We start from the raw sequence: 17,140 nt of genomic DNA on the forward strand, positions 1-17,140 counted from the left end.
TAGCACTACTCAGGGTCATCTGTTCAAACAGTTCATTTATTTTACAAGATAAATCATCTGCTGACAAAAATCATTGTTACTGATTATGATGATGCAGACATTCTCTATTAGTTTTCTTTTAGTCGTTCATTCTGATTGGAGTCGACTCAAAAGACCAGCAAGACCTGAAGACTTCCACTAATTTGTGATCCTGTCAGTTAATTGATATAAATCACATGAGGCCGTCTGGTGATACCAGTCTGTGAACTGGAATTAAGACCATGAAACTTCACAAGAACAATCAGGAAACATGAACAACACAACAGGTCCTGGATTGTGTCCTGTAGGTCCTGGATTGTGTCCTGTAGGTCCTGGATTGTGTCCTGTAGGTCCTGGATTGTGTCCTGTAGGTCCTGGATTGTGTCCTGTAGGCCCTGGATTGTGTCCTGTAGGCCTGAAAGATCGTCTGCTGTCAAAAAAGTCAAATTCCTCAACATAATAATAATAACGTTGTAATAATAATAATTATTATTATGACAACATGTGTTTCAGTCCAAAGAGTTCAGGACTCAGAACGAGCAGCTGCTGGTGGTCAACACCAATCTGGGCTCAGAGGTCAGCAAGCTGCAGAAGCAGCTTGAGCAGGTCCGGAGTCAGCAGGGTGGAGGTCAGCTGACGTCACTGCAGGAGGAGCTGGAGAGGCTGAGACAGGAGCTGCAGGAGGCGTCAGCACAGAGGAAGAAGCTGGAGGAGGAGCACAGCAGTGAGAAAATGGGACTCGAACAGGTGAGGAGGCGACAGGACTGTCTGTCCAAAGGTGTCTGAGTGTCTGCACTGACTCCAGGTCAGTGTCACGATGGTCAGCACAGCTGATGGTGCTGTCTTCTTCCTGTGTCCTGCAGAGGGTGGAGGAGCTAGAGATAGAAAACGCTCTGCTGAAGAGTGAGAAGGAGGAGCTGAATCAAAGGATTCTTCGGCACTCAAAGAGCTCTGAAGGTGAGACCTGAACACATCCAGGTGGTCCTGGTCCACCTGGCCAAAGGTGGAAACTTCAGACCTTCATATTATTGTTACACTGTCTGACTTCATCTCAGTGACAGTGAACGTTTCTTCTTTAGCAAGCAGTTAAATTCAGAACTCATCTGAAACAAATCATGAGTTCAACCTCAGTTTTAACCTGAAATATGCAAAGGTTGTTTACAGTGTGTGTGTGTGTCTTTGTGTGTCTGTGTGTCTGTGTGTGTGTGCGTGCATGCGTGTTTCAGAGGACGGCAGCAGTGTGTCTCAGAGAGAGGCTTCTCTGCAGACCGAGCTGGATCAGGAGAGGCAGCGTTACCAGAATCTGCTCAAAGAGTTTTCCAGACTGGAGCAGAGATACGACAACCTGAAAGAAGAGGTGTCCCTGGCCAAGGTGAGCTCCTCCTGACCACTAGGTGTCATCACCTGAGTGCCCTCAGACACACCTGACTTTAACCTGCTGTTCCTGACAGTTGACTGCAGGGGTCGCTGTTTGATACTGAATGTGAAGTATTGATTTAAATGTTAGAGTGTAAGTGAGGCTGTACAGAGAGGTTTCACTTCTCCTGGAAAACAGCACTCTAAAACCTTCACATCAGAGCTAACTGCTACGTCAGAGCTAACCGCTACATCAGAGCTAACTGCTACGTCAGAGCTAACCGCTACATCAGAGCTAACTGCTATGTCAGAGCTAACCGCTACATTAGAGCTAACTGCTACGTCAGAGCTAACCGCTACATCAGAGCTAACTGCTACGTCAGAGCTAACCCCTACATCAGAGCTAACTGCTACGTCAGAGCTAACAGCCAGTCTTTAGCTTGTGTGAAGTAACTCTGTTCCTCCATCGTTCTCCAGTTCCACCCCGGCCACAGGAGGAACCCGTCCAACCAGAGCAGCCTGGAGTCAGATTCTAACTACCCATCCATCTCCACCTCAGAGGTCGGAGACACTGAGGACTCCATTCAGCTGGTGGAGGTGAGTCTGTGGGGAGGAATGTGTGGAGGCGGGGTCAGCCGCTTTGACGCCAGCATGCTAACAGTTTGAACCGCTCACCTGTGCAGGAGATGGGAGTGGAGAAGGCTGCGATGGACATCGGCCTGTTCATGAAGCTGCAGAAGAGAGTCAGAGAGCTGGAGCAGGAGAGGAAGAGACTGCAGCTCAACGTGGACAAGATGGAGGAGCTCGCCAAGCGCAAGGTGACTGCCGTCCGTCAGTCCATCAATTAGGCAACCTTTGCTAATTTTACTGTGATGCTTCATGTCTGACCAGTGGGGAGTCCGGAGGTCTTTAGTGACTGAGGTGACGAGCACCATGTTGTCTTCTTCATTAAAGGGCTCCGAGTCAAGGAGTTCAACCTCTGAGCAGGAGGCTGCAGATCTGGCCTACAACAACCTGAAGGTGCGCTTCACTTTGTTGTCACTATGTTTCAGACACGACGTGCTTGCCGCTGAGTTCAGCGATGTGTTGGTAAGCCGACATGCGAGCTTCACTTTGCTCAACGCAGCCAGAGCTCAGAGGTGCCCTGAAAGTGGCATTGATGAATTATAAAATTGTACCTTTGAGCACTTGAATTGCTTTTATGATGAACTTTTTGGTTATTCTTTGACATTTTGTGAAATTGAAAGTAGCTCTTATTTATGTCACAAACTGTGGATATGAAAGATTTTCACAGCAATCCTTAGTTGGTTTGTCATATTTAGATGTTTAAAGACAAATGGATGAAAAGAGGACATAAACAGTCGTAGTACAGTATTCTCCCTCAGTGTAACAATAGTAATGTGTCTCATGTGATGTAAGCCTTGATCTGTTGTTCGTCTTCCTGCAGAGGCAGGAACTGGAAACAGAGAACAAGAAGCTGAAGAATGACCTGAACGAGCTGAGGAAGACCATCGCTGAGCGTGCGGCTCAAAACAGTTCCTCCAATGAACTGCAGGACAGCTACAACCTGCTGCTCAGCCAGCTTAAAGCAGCCAATGAGGAGCTGGATGCCCGTAAGGAGGAAGTGCTCATTCTGAGGAGTCAGATAGTGAGCACGGCCCAGCTGCTGGAGAAGAACAATCATATCGTAAGTGTCCACACGTCGCCTGATGCGCTCATAATGATATTTATTATTCCTGTGTGGGACTTGAGACGCTGACAGCAGTGTTAGGGACAGGCTCTGTTTTCTTTTTCACAGAGTTTCTAAAACGTTTCTTCAGTTTTTCAGATGATTGTAGACGAAGAAGCTTCAGAAGAGTAAATAACAGAATCATCTGCGTAAAAGTGGACGTTTCAAAGAGGATTAATGTTGTGAAAAGAAGAACATTCAGTGTTTTCTCTGTTTGAGCAGGAAAGTAATGAAGTTCATGAGGAGCCTGTGGACAAAGAGGAGGCTCTCCAGGCCTATCACGGACTGTGTGAGTCCAAGAAGTGAGTGACCTCATCTCCACCTGCAAGAACATTTAAAGAGACAGTGCGCGTGCTGTGGTAACGCTGGCAGAGACCAGCTGATGTCTGCCTCACTTTGACTCATTGATTTGCTTTACGACGACCGATCGTCAGTTTCCCACCTTTCCTCGTCTGTTCTGTACGGAAGCCCTGAGAGTCAAAAAACATTCTGATCTGAAGTGTTTCTGTGTTCATGCCTAAAGAACAGCTGAAAAGAGTTCTGCCAGGATCATCTTTCTACCTTCTTTCATTTATTTGTCACCTGTCAAACAGGATGAAAGGTGTCTCTGAGTCCAGCTGTTTCCCATTTAGAAGAACACTGAAGGAGCTGAAATGTCCCTGAAACACTTCAGGGCAGAACATTTCCTCCTGATCTAAAGCCATGAACGCAGTTTAGACCAGACTTAGAAGACAGATCTGCAGGATGTTTTCGGCCTCTCAGGGCTTCCGTAGTTCTGTGTGCGTCGCTTGACATCACTTTGTTCAACTGTAAATGTGACGGAGGTGTGATGCTGCTGGAGAAACCATGGTGTTTGTGAACACGGACACTTTTTACAGCGTCTCATATTTCCTCTAATGCCATCGCCTCCGTCGGGTTTATCATCACTGTTATTATCACTGATATGATGTGAAGTGACAGTTGCTGCCATGTTTCTGTCTTGAGCTTCTGTCTGTCTCTGTCCTCTGTAGTTTCCCTCACACTCTGCTTGTCTTTGTCTCCTCTTCTGTGTCCTGCTGTGCTCTGCCTGCTGGAGACAGTACTCACCAGGACTGGTGTTACTTGAATGAAGACGGAGAGCTGGGTTTGGCTTACCAGGGTCTGAAACAAGTGGCCAGGTCTCTGTTTGCTCTCTTCTTCTTGTTCTGTTCACTTTCTTTACCTGCTTCCACCTGCGGCTCATTCATTGTACCTGCAGCTGTCCTCACAGCGGTCCCACATGATCCCCCCCCAGTGTGTGAAATACAGTAAAACATGGTGGTATTTCAGCACCTGTTGGCAGCAGAGTTCCTCGTCGTTCTGGTGTCTCTGTGTTTGGTGATGTTTGTGAACATGCCGTGAATGACTTGATGTTCCTCGTCCCGTCAGGCTGCTGGAGGCTCAGCTGCAGACTCAGTCCAGGCAGCACAAGGACGAGCTGGAAGCTCTTCACACTCAGATTGAGCTGCTGAAAGACGACATCGAGAAGAAGCAGGAGATACTGAACTACACCTCGTCTCTGTCGCCGGAGGCTCAGGTGGAGTACAGCGTCCAGCAGGAGATCACGCGGCTCACCAACGACAACCTGGTGAGAGAAGCTGCTGCGGTGCAGAACAAACACACTGTGGCGCTCGGTTGATCACGTCAGTCTGTTGTTTTCTGGTGCGCAGGACCTCAAGGAGCTGGTGGAGAAACTGGAGAAAAACGAGAGGAAGCTGAAGAAGCAACTCAGGATCTACATGAAGAAAGTCCAGGAGTTAGAAGGTAACAGCAGCCGTTCACAGGTGCAGCCACAGGTTGTGTATCAGCTGATCCGTGCTCACGTCTCTGCCTCTGCAGCCTCTCAGGCAGCCCAGACCAGCAGGTCCAGACCTGAACTCAGCCGTCAGGTCACCGTCCAGAGGAAAGAGAAGGACTTTGAGGGAATGCTGGAGTACTACAAGGAGGACGAAGCGCTGCTGCTGAAAACTCTGATCATGGGTCAGTTCACAGTAGATACCTGCTCTCTCTCTCTGTTAGAAACCAACAGAAACAGTGTGTGATGACTGCGACACAAAGTGCAGACGAGGACGTCAAATTCTCTCCGCGTCTTTGATTCGTTACATCACTTCATCGCCATGTTTCCAGGTCGTCTGTCCGTCCGTCCTGTTTTCATGAACACGATATCTGAGCAACGTGAAGCGGGGATGTTATGGCTGGTGGTTGGCATCTTAAAGCTCTGTCATGCTGCAGGATGATATACTGTATTTTAGAGCCTGTTGGTGCTTGTGAAAAGTTGACTGAGGTGAAAGAAAAGGACTTCAACACGTTGTCTCCATGTGTCTCCAGACATGAGGCCCAGCACAGTGTCGGCTACAGTTCCCTGCCTGCCAGCTTACATCCTCTTCATGTGCATCCGCCACGCTGACTACATCAACGACGACCAGAAGGTGGAGTCTCTGCTCACCTCCACCATCAACTCCATCAAGAAGGTCCTGAAGGTGAGTTCCTCTTCACGTCCACCAGTCTGATTATCAGCACGCTGCATTTTCAGAAAGATGTATTTTCATTTGATCTGCAGAAGAACAACGAGGACTTTGAGATGACGTCCTTCTGGTTGGCCAACACCAGCCGTCTCCTCCACTGTCTGAAGCAGTACAGCGGTGACGAGGTGAGAGTCCGACACCCTGAAGTTTCTTCAGCCGCTTCAACAAAGAAAAGACACGACGAGTTTGATGATGTCTTTTTGTTCAGGTGTTCATGACGCAGAACACAGCCAAACAGAACGAGCACTGCCTGAAGAACTTCGACCTGGCCGAGTACCGACAGGTGCTGAGCGACCTCTCCATCCAGATCTACCAGCAGCTTATTAAGGTGGCAGAAGGCATCATTCAACCAATGATCGGTGAGTTCCATCAGGTTCAAGACGTTGGTAGGTTGGGCCACTCCGGATCAGTTTGTATGAAGCTGAAACACGTTTTGACGTCTGGCTCTTAAAGCTGTGGTAAAAAGAACGACTGATGATCATTTTGATCAGTCTCAATGTTGAAAATATGGGCTGCAGCTACCCACAATGCCCTCCTCAGCCAGTGGCAGACCTCTGCAGGTGATGTGTCATGGATGCATCACGTCACTCATCACATCATGATGAGCACCACCTACATCCTGACAGATCTGTGGAGCTTTGACGAGTGTGATGCTATTCCACCGATGGACAGTCGGTGGCGCAGGGAGCTAAGAAACACATCAGTGTCCAACAAAGTCAGTGAAGAAGTCACAGACGTAACGATGCAGGATGCAGGTCTGTCAGACCCCAAGGATTCGGTTCTAGAACCCTTCAGTCGACTGTCAGCAGCTCTGCTGTTTGAGGTCATTGACCAATCAGAAACTTTGTGGAGGCGTTCAAAGTGTTTTCATTGACCAGATACGAATAAAGTTCATTTGAAAATGACTTTGTCATTTCAGCGCCTGCAGAGAGTTTTACAGAAAAACTAACAATGAAAAAGTCAAACAGCAGGAGGATTGATAAAGTACTAACAAACATACATAAAATGCAGTATATCTGTGTACATATGTACTGTATGTAGTATGATGACAGACATGTTCATATATACATTTATGAGACAGGTCATAAAAACTTTAAACATTATTAGAAATCACAGACGTGACAAATGTAAACATTCCTGCTTCATGAGTCTCTGCTGACTGTGTGTGTGATGTGCATTGTGGGTGTTGTAGTTCTCTCTCTATGTGGACTTCAGTCTTCATGCTTCAGGATGGAAAACTGTCTCTGATGCTCAGAATAAGAACAAAGCTTGAGTTCTTAGCAGTTTGATGTTCAGACAGTTTGACCTGATCCAGGATCAGGAGGTGCTGCCGTCAAACAGATGTTGTCCATAGAAACTCGTCACTGCTGTTCTGACCAACTCCGTCGTCCAGTGAAGAGGTGCGTCCATCAGCCTCAGCTGTGCTCTGAGACGTCACGACACAAAATAAAGTGATGAGATTTTCTGTCAGCGAGTAAAAAACTCAGAAACGAACGAAGACAATCGCTGAGGACGAAGATGCATAATTCATTTAGACATTTCTAAATTCTAGTTCTGATAGAAAGATCTCAGAGAAACCTCTGAGACTGAGGTACTGCTGAAGTACAAATACTACAAATGCAGTACTGTCTGTCTTTCTGTCTCTGTCTTTCTGTCTCTGTCTGTTTCTCTGTCTCTCTGTCTTTCTCACTCTGTCTGTCTTTCTGTCTCTGTCTGTCTTTCTGTCTGCGTCGTTGTCTTCCATGTTGAGTGACCGTGCGTCCTGATCTGTCTCTCTCGTTGTGTCCAGTGTCAGCCATGTTGGAGAGCGAGAGCATCCCCAGCCTGGCGGGAGTCAAGCCAATGGGCTACAGGAACCGTTCGTCCAGCATGGACACGGACGGCGGCGGCCCCAGCAGCTACACGCTGGAGGCTCTGATCCGGCAGCTGGGACAGTTTCACGCCATCATGCGGGACCACGGTCTGGACCCCGAGATCGTGGGTCAGGTGGTCCGACAGCTGTTCCACTGCATCAACGCCGTCACGCTCAACAACCTGCTGCTGCGCAAAGACGTGTGCTCCTGGAGCACCGGCATGCAGCTCAGGTACGCCCTCTGTTGATGAAAGACGGCGGCGACGCCACGGCCTCTGCTGTAGCTGTGACACGTTTCTGAAGATGGCGTCTGTCTGTGTTCAGGTACAACATCAGCCAGATGGAGGAGTGGCTGAGAGGACACAACCTGTACCAGAGCAAAGCTGCAGCCACTCTGGAGCCCGTCATCCAGGCCGCCCAGCTGCTGCAGGTCAAGAAGAAGACCACCCAGGACGCCGAGGCCATCTGCTCTCTGTGCAGCAGCCTCACCACCCAGCAGGTCCGCTGCCATGTCCACAGACACACCAGCCGATCAATGACACGTGGTACTGATTACTGTTGTCCTGTGTGCTGCAGATAGTGAAGATCCTGAATCTGTACACGCCTCTGAACGAGTTTGAAGAAAGAGTCACGGTGTCCTTCATCCGGAACATTCAGGTATGTATGGAGTGAAGAGCTTCACTGAACGCAGCGTTAGCAGCACGCTAACAAACATACGCTAATGAATAGAGAACAGGTGAGTGTGCAGGTACACCTGTGGTCTCCCACATTCTGCAGGCTTCTTTTAACGTACAGCTCATGAGCGGCTCTGTTCTTCTTCTTCTGTGGCCTAAATGTCATCAGTTTAAGTCTCCTCTTCTTTGGAGGTTCTCTGAATCTGATGAGCTGTGACTGCATCATCATCATCATCATCATCAGTCTGTCCACGTTCTCACTTAACCTCCATGTTTGTCTGTGTGTCCAGAATCGTCTTCAGGACAGAAATGATCCTCCTCAGCTTCTGCTGGACACCAAGCACGTGTTCCCCGTCCTCTTCCCATACACGCCGTCCGCTCTGGGCCTGGAGACGCTTCACATCCCCGCCTCCGTCGGCCTTGACTTCCTCATCAGAGTCTGAGGCCTGTGATTGGCCGGCAGCTTGTAGTTCAGGACGACTGACTACGCTTCAGCAGTCTGAGCAGACAGACGGACAGAGACATTCAGACACATTTACTGACGTCTCACAGAGACCTCCCGTCACTCGGTTCATCCTCAAACATCTGGAGACGCAGCCCGAGGAAGCGTCTGTCCCCCTTCACCGTGTCCTCTCCTCTTTGTCCTCCGTCTCAGATGTCTCCAGTCCACTGACGGCAGATGAGACGTTACAGGACGTGAAGACGATCCTGCAGGAAAAGATCAGGACAGATGTTTGATGATCCACAGATTCAACAGCACGTCTTTACTGTCCACAAACAGCCTCAGACGTCTCCTTTAATGGACGTCTGTGGGGACAGTCTGACAGCATCGTAGACTCTGTGCTAGCTATCCCACAATGCAATGCTCCACATTTTATCAGCACTGTGACGTCAAAGCTCAGCCCACTGCTGCTCTGAAGTAGCGTTAGCAGCCTAGCAGGCTAACATGTCAGAGTGTCCTCTTGGACAGAGACAGACGACTCCGAGTCTTTGGTTTCAGTTCATGGACGTTCATCACGGACAGCAGAGTGAAGATCGATGAGTCTGAATGGACGTGAAGGTCAGGGAGGCGCAGACGGACTTTTTTTTCTTTATTCTTTCAGCTCAGTTTCTCTTTTTTCTCGTGTGATTTGTCAAACTGTGGCGACACTAATCAATAACTAATGAGACTAATTAATAACTGGAATCACTTAACGTTTGCCGTTAGCTCGTGTGGAGAACTCATCGCTAACGTCTGAATCCTGACAGAAACGTGAGGTTTGACTGCAGAATGTTTCGTCCTCTGATCCGTGTCCCTCACTGTCCCCGAAGCTGCTCTCAAAGGACCTTTGATCGTCTCATAATCTGATTGCTTCATTTTGTCCTCATCAATAAATTCTCCAGTTTCTGTAAACAGACATTTGTAGAAAGGTGAAGTGATTTTCTTCCCATATTGTTTCACTTTAACAGATTTAAGTAGAATTTTCATCAAAGTTTTATTTATTCAACCAAAGCAGAATCAGTCAGACTTCAGCTCGTCGCCAGAGCTTCTTCTTCTTCTTCTTCTTCTTCTTCTTCTTCTTCTTCTTCTTCTTCTTCTGTGTGTGTTCATGACATTTGATTTGGGTTGATTGATTATTGATAAAGCACAGGTTTGTTCATGTGAATATTAATGAGGAGTCATCATGTCATCCTGAGGTCTTTAATATTTCATCTGAAATGCTGCAGAGCTGGAAAACTTTTCCATTTCATCTAATCATAAACAAACGTTCAGCCCTGATTCCAGAACAGTCTGGACTCTAAAACCCAAATCAAACCACAATCAATCATCAATAATCAATCTGTCCACTGACAGCAGCTTCATGTGTTCATCTCCTTCATCCTTCATGTGTTCACAAAGTGGTGAACTCGCTCCATCCTCATCCCAATCATGATCCTCTCACCTGTTTACCTGTGGAATGTTCCAAACAGGTGTTTTTGGAGCGTTCCACATCTTTCAGTCTGTGAAACGTGTTGCTGCTTCAGATTCACAGTAAGAGATATTTACAGAAATCAGTGAAGCTGATGAGGAAGAACATTAAACATGTTGTCTTTGAGCTGATTTCAGGTCAGTTTATGATCAGATCAGGTGATCACTTCCTGTTTGATCTGGAATTCAGTGTCACGTCTTGATTGTTTTGATTTGATATTGTAAAAAACAGTATTTCCCTCTGAACACAGTGGAGTGCAAGTCTAAAATCTAAAAAGATGGAACGCTCCAGAGAAGAAAAAGGAACTCAAACGTGAGTGTTGGTCTTTGTTCTCCTTCATCCTCTGAAACTGTCTGAAAGGAGGAAGAGAAGCACGAGCTTCATCCCGTCAGAGGACTGAAGACGCTGTGTGAACATGGCCCACAGAACATTCCCACAGCAGCTCTGTGTCAGTTGTTCCAGCTGTCTGTGGTTTACCTGTCGCTCAGGTGGCTCCAACACCAACAAAGATCTTTTTGTTACTCGTGCTCAGACTCAAACAGTGAATGCTAACTGCTAACCGCTAACAGTTCAGTGTTTGTATCAGCTGATTGATCTTCTTCCTCTGAGCTCCATTAAAACTCATCAGTCACATCACATGAACACACACTGCAGTTTATTCTGACTCTCTCTCTCTCACACACACACACACACACACACACACACACACACACACACACACACACACACACAAACACTCACTGCAGCACCGAACGTGGATTCATCCGCCGCTGAGAATAGTCCCTGCAGGGGCGCCCCTGTAGCTCGGCTGGTAAGATGTGCGCCCCACGTACTGAGGCTGTCAGTCCTCTGCAGCGTCCGCAGGCTCTCTCTGCCCTCTTCCTGTCATGTCTTCAGCTGTCTCTGTCACAATAAAAGCATATTTACTGTCCTATAAACATGTGTCTATGTCCTCCAGTTAGTCTGATGAAACTACAGCGAGCAGCTGTTTGAGGAAATAATGAAGCTTTAAACATGAAACTAAATCTGTGAGGAGTTTTAAAGGTTTACATCTTCAGCAGGAACCAATGAGCTTTGAGCTGAGAGCCACAGACAGGAAGTGAGTGTTGGTTTGAGTCCAAACGTGACATTTGATGAATGTTTGACCTTTGACCTGTGAGTTCACCCTGTTGACCAATGAAAAGTCGTCCTGACTGAGCTGAGCTCTGAGTGGACGGACAGTCCAGCATGGAGACAGGAGAACGGCGCAGCGAGACGGCTCAGTGTCCACATGTCTTCTGTCTGTTTGAGTTTCATATCAGGAGGTCAGAGCTGCACACACACACACACACACACACACACACAGGCGAGCTGACGTGAAACCTCCATGTGTCGTGTCGCTCACACAGACTTCATTTGTTCATGTGTTCATGTTTCAGCTCAGCCTGAAGCTGCTTGTTGTGTTTTTAAAGGATGAACACAAATTATGAGTGGAGGAAGACGATGGAGGAAGAGGATGTGGTGAAGAGTCATTTCTGAACAAGTCTAACCTCCGTTTGCACGACGTGCAACACCTTTCTACAGAATCCACCTGTCTGTCTGTCTGTCTTCGTCTCTCTGTCTGTCTGTCTCCGTCTCTCTGTCTGTCTCTCTCTCCGTCTTTCTGTCTGTCTGTCTTTCTGTGTGTCTCTCTGTCTCTCTGACTCTCTCTCTCTCTGTCTGTCCCTCTGTCTCTCTGTGTGTCTCTGTCTCTGTCTCTCTGTCTGTCTCTCTGTCTGTGTCTGTCTCTCTGTCTGTCTCTCTGTCACCGCGCTGAGCTGAGTAAAAGCAGAAACAGCTGAGGAGAAGCAGGAAGTGGCGTTTGTACTGATGCTGCTCAGAGGAGACATTCATGTGGCTGTTGTCTCTCGGTCTTCAAAGACTTGCTCATTTTGGTGTGGCTTCACTCAAATTCATCACCAGGAGATTTTACGCTGTGGTTTGGAGCTCGAGGTGTAGGTGTAACGATGGGAGACATAAATAGATGCAGGTATATATGTGAAGGACATCCTGAGCAGGAGCAGCGTCTCACCATGGAGACACATTTACTGCTAAACAACAACCAGAGGAAGTACTGTGCTGCAGTACACATCAGAAGTACTTATACTTCACATTCATATTCTACTTTTCACTCCACTACACGTTTGATGAGTTTACAGAATATGACACCTGCACAGGTGTGTGATGCTCAGGTCAACGTCTCAACAAGAAACAAGACCAACAGGAGAGTGAGAGAGCTGTCAGTTAAACCCAGTCTGAGCCCGCCCACACAGTCCTGAGAAATCAGCAGGTAAAAAGTCAAACACCTGTGCAGGTGGCGGCTCACCACCTTTTGGCTAATTGCTTCAGTAGAGTTTTGGATTGAAGTACTTTGTGATATTAGTACTCTGTTCAGTGCTCACAGAGAACAAAGACGCCGTTTGATTGACTGAAGGGGACAAATACATCAAAGGGCATCGAGCAGAAAGGAAAACTTTCTTTCTGAGCTAACGAGGCCTCAAACACAGTGCACAAGTACTGCGTTCATCATCCAGGATCCAGAACCACAGCTCAGAGTAAACAGGTGCTTCATCAGATTCCCATCAGCTCCAGAGAGGGAGGCGCCGAGCGCGTCTAACCGCAGCTGAAGACGCTCTGCGATGCTGAGCTGAGATACCGACCTCAGGCGTGTGGTTAGACGGAGGCGGGGGTGTGTTCCTCCACCCAGAGGAGCTGCAGCAGCACCCACAGTCTGTTTACCAAAGAACAGCAGCGTCTTCAACACTGACACGCAGCCTCCTCTTCATCACTGTCGGCAAGGAAGAAAGCAAACATTCTCCATCTTTGCTGCCACACGCAGCTCGTCAGCCCTCGACTGCTCCCGCACTGTGACGAAGAGTCAGAGCAGAGTCACAGCAGACTGCTGACAAAGAGACAAAGCTGACTGCTGACGAAGAGTCAGAGCAGACTGCTAACGAAGAGTCAGAGCAGACTGCTGACGAAGAGTCAGAGCAGACTGCTGACAAAGAGTCAAAGCTGACTGCTGACGAAGAGTCAGAGCAGACTGCTAACGAAGAGTCAGAGCAGACTGCTGACGAAGAGTCAGAGCAGACCCTGACGAAGAGTCAGAGCAGACTGCTAACAAAGAGTCAAAGCAGACTGCTAACGAAGAGTCAGAGCAGACTGCTGACGAAGAGTCAGAGCAGACCCTGACGAAGAGTCAGAGCAGAGTCAGAGCAGACGGCTGATGAAGAGTCAGAGCAGACTGCTGACGAAGAGTCAGAGCAGACGGCTGATGAAGAGTCAGAGCTGCTGACGAAGAGTCAGAGCAGATGGCTGACGAAGAGTCAGAGCTGCTCATGAAGAGTCAGAGCAGACGCTGACGAAGAGTCAGAGCAGACTGCTGACGAAGAGTCAGAGCAGAGTCAGAGCAGATGGCTGATGAAGAGTCAGAGCAGACTGCTGACGAAGAGTCAGAGCAGATGGCTGATGAAGAGTCAGAGCAGACCCTGACGAAGAGTCAGAGCAGAGTCAGAGCAGATGGCTGACGAAGAGTCAGAGCTGCTCATGAAGAGTCAGAGCAGACGGCTGACGAAGAGTCAGAGCAGAGTCAGAGCAGACTGCTGACGAAGAGTCAGAGCAGAGTCAGAGCAGACTGCTGACGAAGAGTCAGAGCAGACTGCTGATGAAGAGTCAGAGCTGCTCATGAAGAGTCAGAGCAGACTGCTGACGAAGAGTCAGAGCAGACGGCTGACGAAGAGTCAGAGCAGACGGCTGACGAAGAGTCAGAGCAGACTGCTGACGAAGAGTCAGAGCTGACTGCTGACGAAGAGTCAGAGCAGATGGCTGATGAAGAGTCAGAGCTGCTGACGAAGAGTCAGAGCAGATGGCTGACGAAGAGTCAGAGCTGACTGCTGATGAAGAGGAGTACAGAGTGTTGATGAAGAGGAGTCAGCAGGTGCTTCCTGTCATTGATCTTAAATAGTTGACGTCTGATCAGCTGTTGTTCCAGCTGAAGTGATGTCCTGTGAAGAACAGCCGAGCCTCAGTCAGAAGCACTGCTGTTCTCAGGTCAGTTTGAGGATTTGCTGCCGAATATTTGTTCATACATGAGCTGACACCAGATCAGCTGAACTCTGTGATTACACTGTCAGGCTGCTTCTCGTCCATTTCACGTATGTGTGAACGTTCACTGATCTGTGCTCATGTACTGACCCCAGATCAGCTCTGCCGCTGTGACATCACACAGGATGAAGGCCTGGATGCTGTTCACAGACACTTTCATCTGTTTTAATAAGATGAACAGCTGAGCCTCTGTCCTCTGTCTCCAGGGACAAAGACGCATCAGCTCTGGTCCACGCAGCACATGTTGCACCACCATTTCCCAGCATGCCCCACTTCACAACTTGAAACACACATTCCTGTGCCTCGACACAACCTGAGCGTAGGAAGCAGAGCTAACCACGCTGAGGCCTGCTGGCTTTAACTCCATGTGTCTGAAGACAGAGCAGCTGCCAGCAGCAAGACAGCAAGAAGACGAACCAAAGAAGACGAGGACGCACTTCCTGTGGATTTATTGATCAGAAGCAAAGATCAAAGTAAAAACAGACACAATAGTCAAGACAAACGTTGAAGCTGCTGCAGCGCTTTGCTGCGAGTCAATGACTCAGTGATTCTGCTGAAGCAGAAGCTTCTAACGTCTCACCTGTCCGTCAGCAATGATGACGGACAGGTGAGACGTCGGGGCCTCATCAGGCCCACGGCTTGAATGTGGAGCTCATAGTAAACTAACACACGTGTTCATACTGGCCTCATTTGAAAACAAACCAGATCAGTGAGTAGACGGGAAGTGGTTTGCAGCTGACTGGTTAGAGTCGCTGCTTCATGGTTGCTGTTTGACAGACTTGTTTCTCAGACTCTGAGCTGCAGCTTTGACTTCAGCTTGTTCTCATAAACATAGAAGACAATGATTTCTGAATAACAACGGAGGAAAATGGGTCGTTTGACCACAGTTAGTGTACGAGTTGTTCAAAGAACGCAGATTAAACATGTGAGGTCCGACTGTAGTCATTTTAACAAACAGATCTCGTCCCAGGTCAGCAGTTTGGACTTCAGGAACACCGAAGCAGATCAGGGAGTCTGTCTTTTAGCAGAGCTGCACAGTTTGGACAAGTGACAGTTCTACCATGAAACCAGCGAGGCCGAGAAAGATTCGGTGATGTCCCACAGCGTCTCCGAGCTGAAGTAGGCCATGTTTTCAGTTTGACGCTGAAACATCAAACATAAAGTCAACTGGCTGAGTCCAAGCATCTAAACCTTCAGGGCTGAAAGATGAAGCCGACGCTGAAGTGCCAAAAACTGCAGTTCCTCGGATGGCCACTTGGAGCTGATTCCAAAAGCGTCAACAGAGTCAATCCCCATAGACCTCCAGTTTATGTACTGTATTTTAATACTATTATTCAGAGGTTTCACTTTTGTTTGTTAGTTAGCAATCAGTTGCTTGTTTCCACATCCAGCTGTTACAGAGCGACCGACGCGTCCTCGTACCTAAACTGCTCAAGAGGTCGGTTGCCAGTGACTCTGAAAATGACGTGTATGATTATTGGACGAAGGTGAACCTTTATTGTAGCAGACCTTCATCCTCACGTGGTTAATGTTTTGAAACAGACCCAGTTTGCATTGGTTTAGGCACCAAAACTGCTTGGTCAGGTCTAGTAAAGGTCATCTGTTGAAGTCAGTCTGTTTCTGGTACGTTCGTGATGTAACTTCAAATGGGTCAACGTTGACAGTTTTACATAGGACACAGCGATTTCCTGGCTGTCCCGTGTTTGTGTGCTCGCTCTTTGTGCTGTGTCACCTGACTTCCTCCTTTGCTCAGTCGTAATCACTATGGCCACTAGAGGTCGCTGGCCAACAATAACCACAAATCTGGGTCATGATAACCTGCTGGCAAAGTCGACCTGCACAGTCATTTCTGAGGATGGCTCATGTTCTCTCTCTTTTAGCCCAGTTTTTGGTCTCCTCCAGCTCCGGAGGGAAATATCTGGCTCTTTAGCTGCTAAATGCTCCACGATGTTCACCTGCTCGTCTCTACCTGTGTCAATAGGTCGTGAACTGTTCACAGCTTTTGCGAACCACACAGGAAATGTGCTGCAAAACCAAAACCAGGAGCTAAAACAGGCTGAAAAGCTCCATAGAGCTGCAGAGGTGGTTTGAGCCAGGTGTAGCAGTGAAACCACCGAGTGAAGCCCGTCATCACCTCGAAGGTCAGCTCAACGCTGATTTACGAGAGGCTGCAAACTGCTCATACTGTCTGCTGATAATCAGACTAACCAGTGAGCAGCAAGTGCCTGCTGATGTCATTTCCTTCAACACTGAAGCTGTGGTCCAGTTCCACGCTCGTTCATGAAGATGTGAAGATGTGATGACCTGAACCAGTGCTGACCTGGCGATCGTTTTCACCGCCGTTGCTCAGTGCTGAGTCAAAGGGGAGTTCAGGCTTTGGACTCATGGCGGATTCTGGATTTACACGCTGTGTCCGACTGTTGGACCGTCACTTTGAGCACAGTCTTAAAAGAAACATGACCAAGATAACAAGGAGACTTAGCAGAAAGCTAAAGCTAGCAAAACCTAATGCGGCTTGTTGTTTCGTGGTCATGGCTGTAGGTTTGGAAGTTTGTCCATTAAACCGTAACTTTCACTGCGATTAAACTTTATTAAACATCTCATCATTAACATTATGTCCTAACCTGCAACCTGTGAGTGAGTTCAGCCAATGTTTCCATCAGACTGATGAACCAATGAGAGCCTTTTGTCTCCTCTGTATTCAGCTGTGACACAGTTCACTGTCCAATAATTCATCTTCTTTCACACAAGCTGCTGTTTGCTGAACAAAGATGTTTTCTGACTAACAGAACATCCTGTGAGTGAAGAAATCAACGAACAGCCCCCCTCTTCCTCTGTGCGCTTGCCACTCCTTCTTCCTCCCTGCTGACAAGAAAAGCTGTCAGCTGAGGCTGCAG

At 48.0% G+C, this 17,140-nt stretch overlaps 1 protein-coding gene across 3 annotated transcripts in view; it reads left to right on the plus strand.

Moving 5' to 3' along the window:
• Nucleotides 1–11,042, plus strand: part of myo5b (myosin VB) — a 35,827-nt gene extending 24,785 nt beyond the window's left edge. For 2 of the 3 annotated variants that reach the window (XM_076757817.1, XM_076757818.1), the window contains exons 21-39: nucleotides 532–765; nucleotides 882–975; nucleotides 1,245–1,390; nucleotides 1,852–1,971; nucleotides 2,058–2,192; nucleotides 2,329–2,394; nucleotides 2,822–3,061; nucleotides 3,326–3,405; nucleotides 4,183–4,260; nucleotides 4,511–4,709; nucleotides 4,792–4,885; nucleotides 4,961–5,101; nucleotides 5,450–5,601; nucleotides 5,682–5,771; nucleotides 5,855–6,005; nucleotides 7,436–7,730; nucleotides 7,823–7,997; nucleotides 8,075–8,155; nucleotides 8,463–11,042. In XM_076757817.1, the coding sequence (XP_076613932.1) occupies nucleotides 532–765; nucleotides 882–975; nucleotides 1,245–1,390; nucleotides 1,852–1,971; nucleotides 2,058–2,192; nucleotides 2,329–2,394; nucleotides 2,822–3,061; nucleotides 3,326–3,405; nucleotides 4,183–4,260; nucleotides 4,511–4,709; nucleotides 4,792–4,885; nucleotides 4,961–5,101; nucleotides 5,450–5,601; nucleotides 5,682–5,771; nucleotides 5,855–6,005; nucleotides 7,436–7,730; nucleotides 7,823–7,997; nucleotides 8,075–8,155; nucleotides 8,463–8,615 (2,724 nt within the window). In that variant the 3' untranslated portion in view covers nucleotides 8,616–11,042. The remainder of the gene's footprint in view (nucleotides 1–531; nucleotides 766–881; nucleotides 976–1,244; nucleotides 1,391–1,851; nucleotides 1,972–2,057; nucleotides 2,193–2,328; nucleotides 2,395–2,821; nucleotides 3,062–3,325; nucleotides 3,406–4,182; nucleotides 4,261–4,510; nucleotides 4,710–4,791; nucleotides 4,886–4,960; nucleotides 5,102–5,449; nucleotides 5,602–5,681; nucleotides 5,772–5,854; nucleotides 6,006–7,435; nucleotides 7,731–7,822; nucleotides 7,998–8,074; nucleotides 8,156–8,462) is intronic. The other variant, XM_076757819.1, reaches the window with a different exon arrangement.
• The last annotated feature ends 6,098 nt before the right edge of the window (nucleotides 11,043–17,140 follow it).

The sequence above is a fragment of the Chaetodon auriga genome, chromosome 19 (assembly GCF_051107435.1).
Source record: "Chaetodon auriga isolate fChaAug3 chromosome 19, fChaAug3.hap1, whole genome shotgun sequence".
Lineage (NCBI taxonomy): Eukaryota > Metazoa > Chordata > Actinopteri > Chaetodontiformes > Chaetodontidae > Chaetodon > Chaetodon auriga.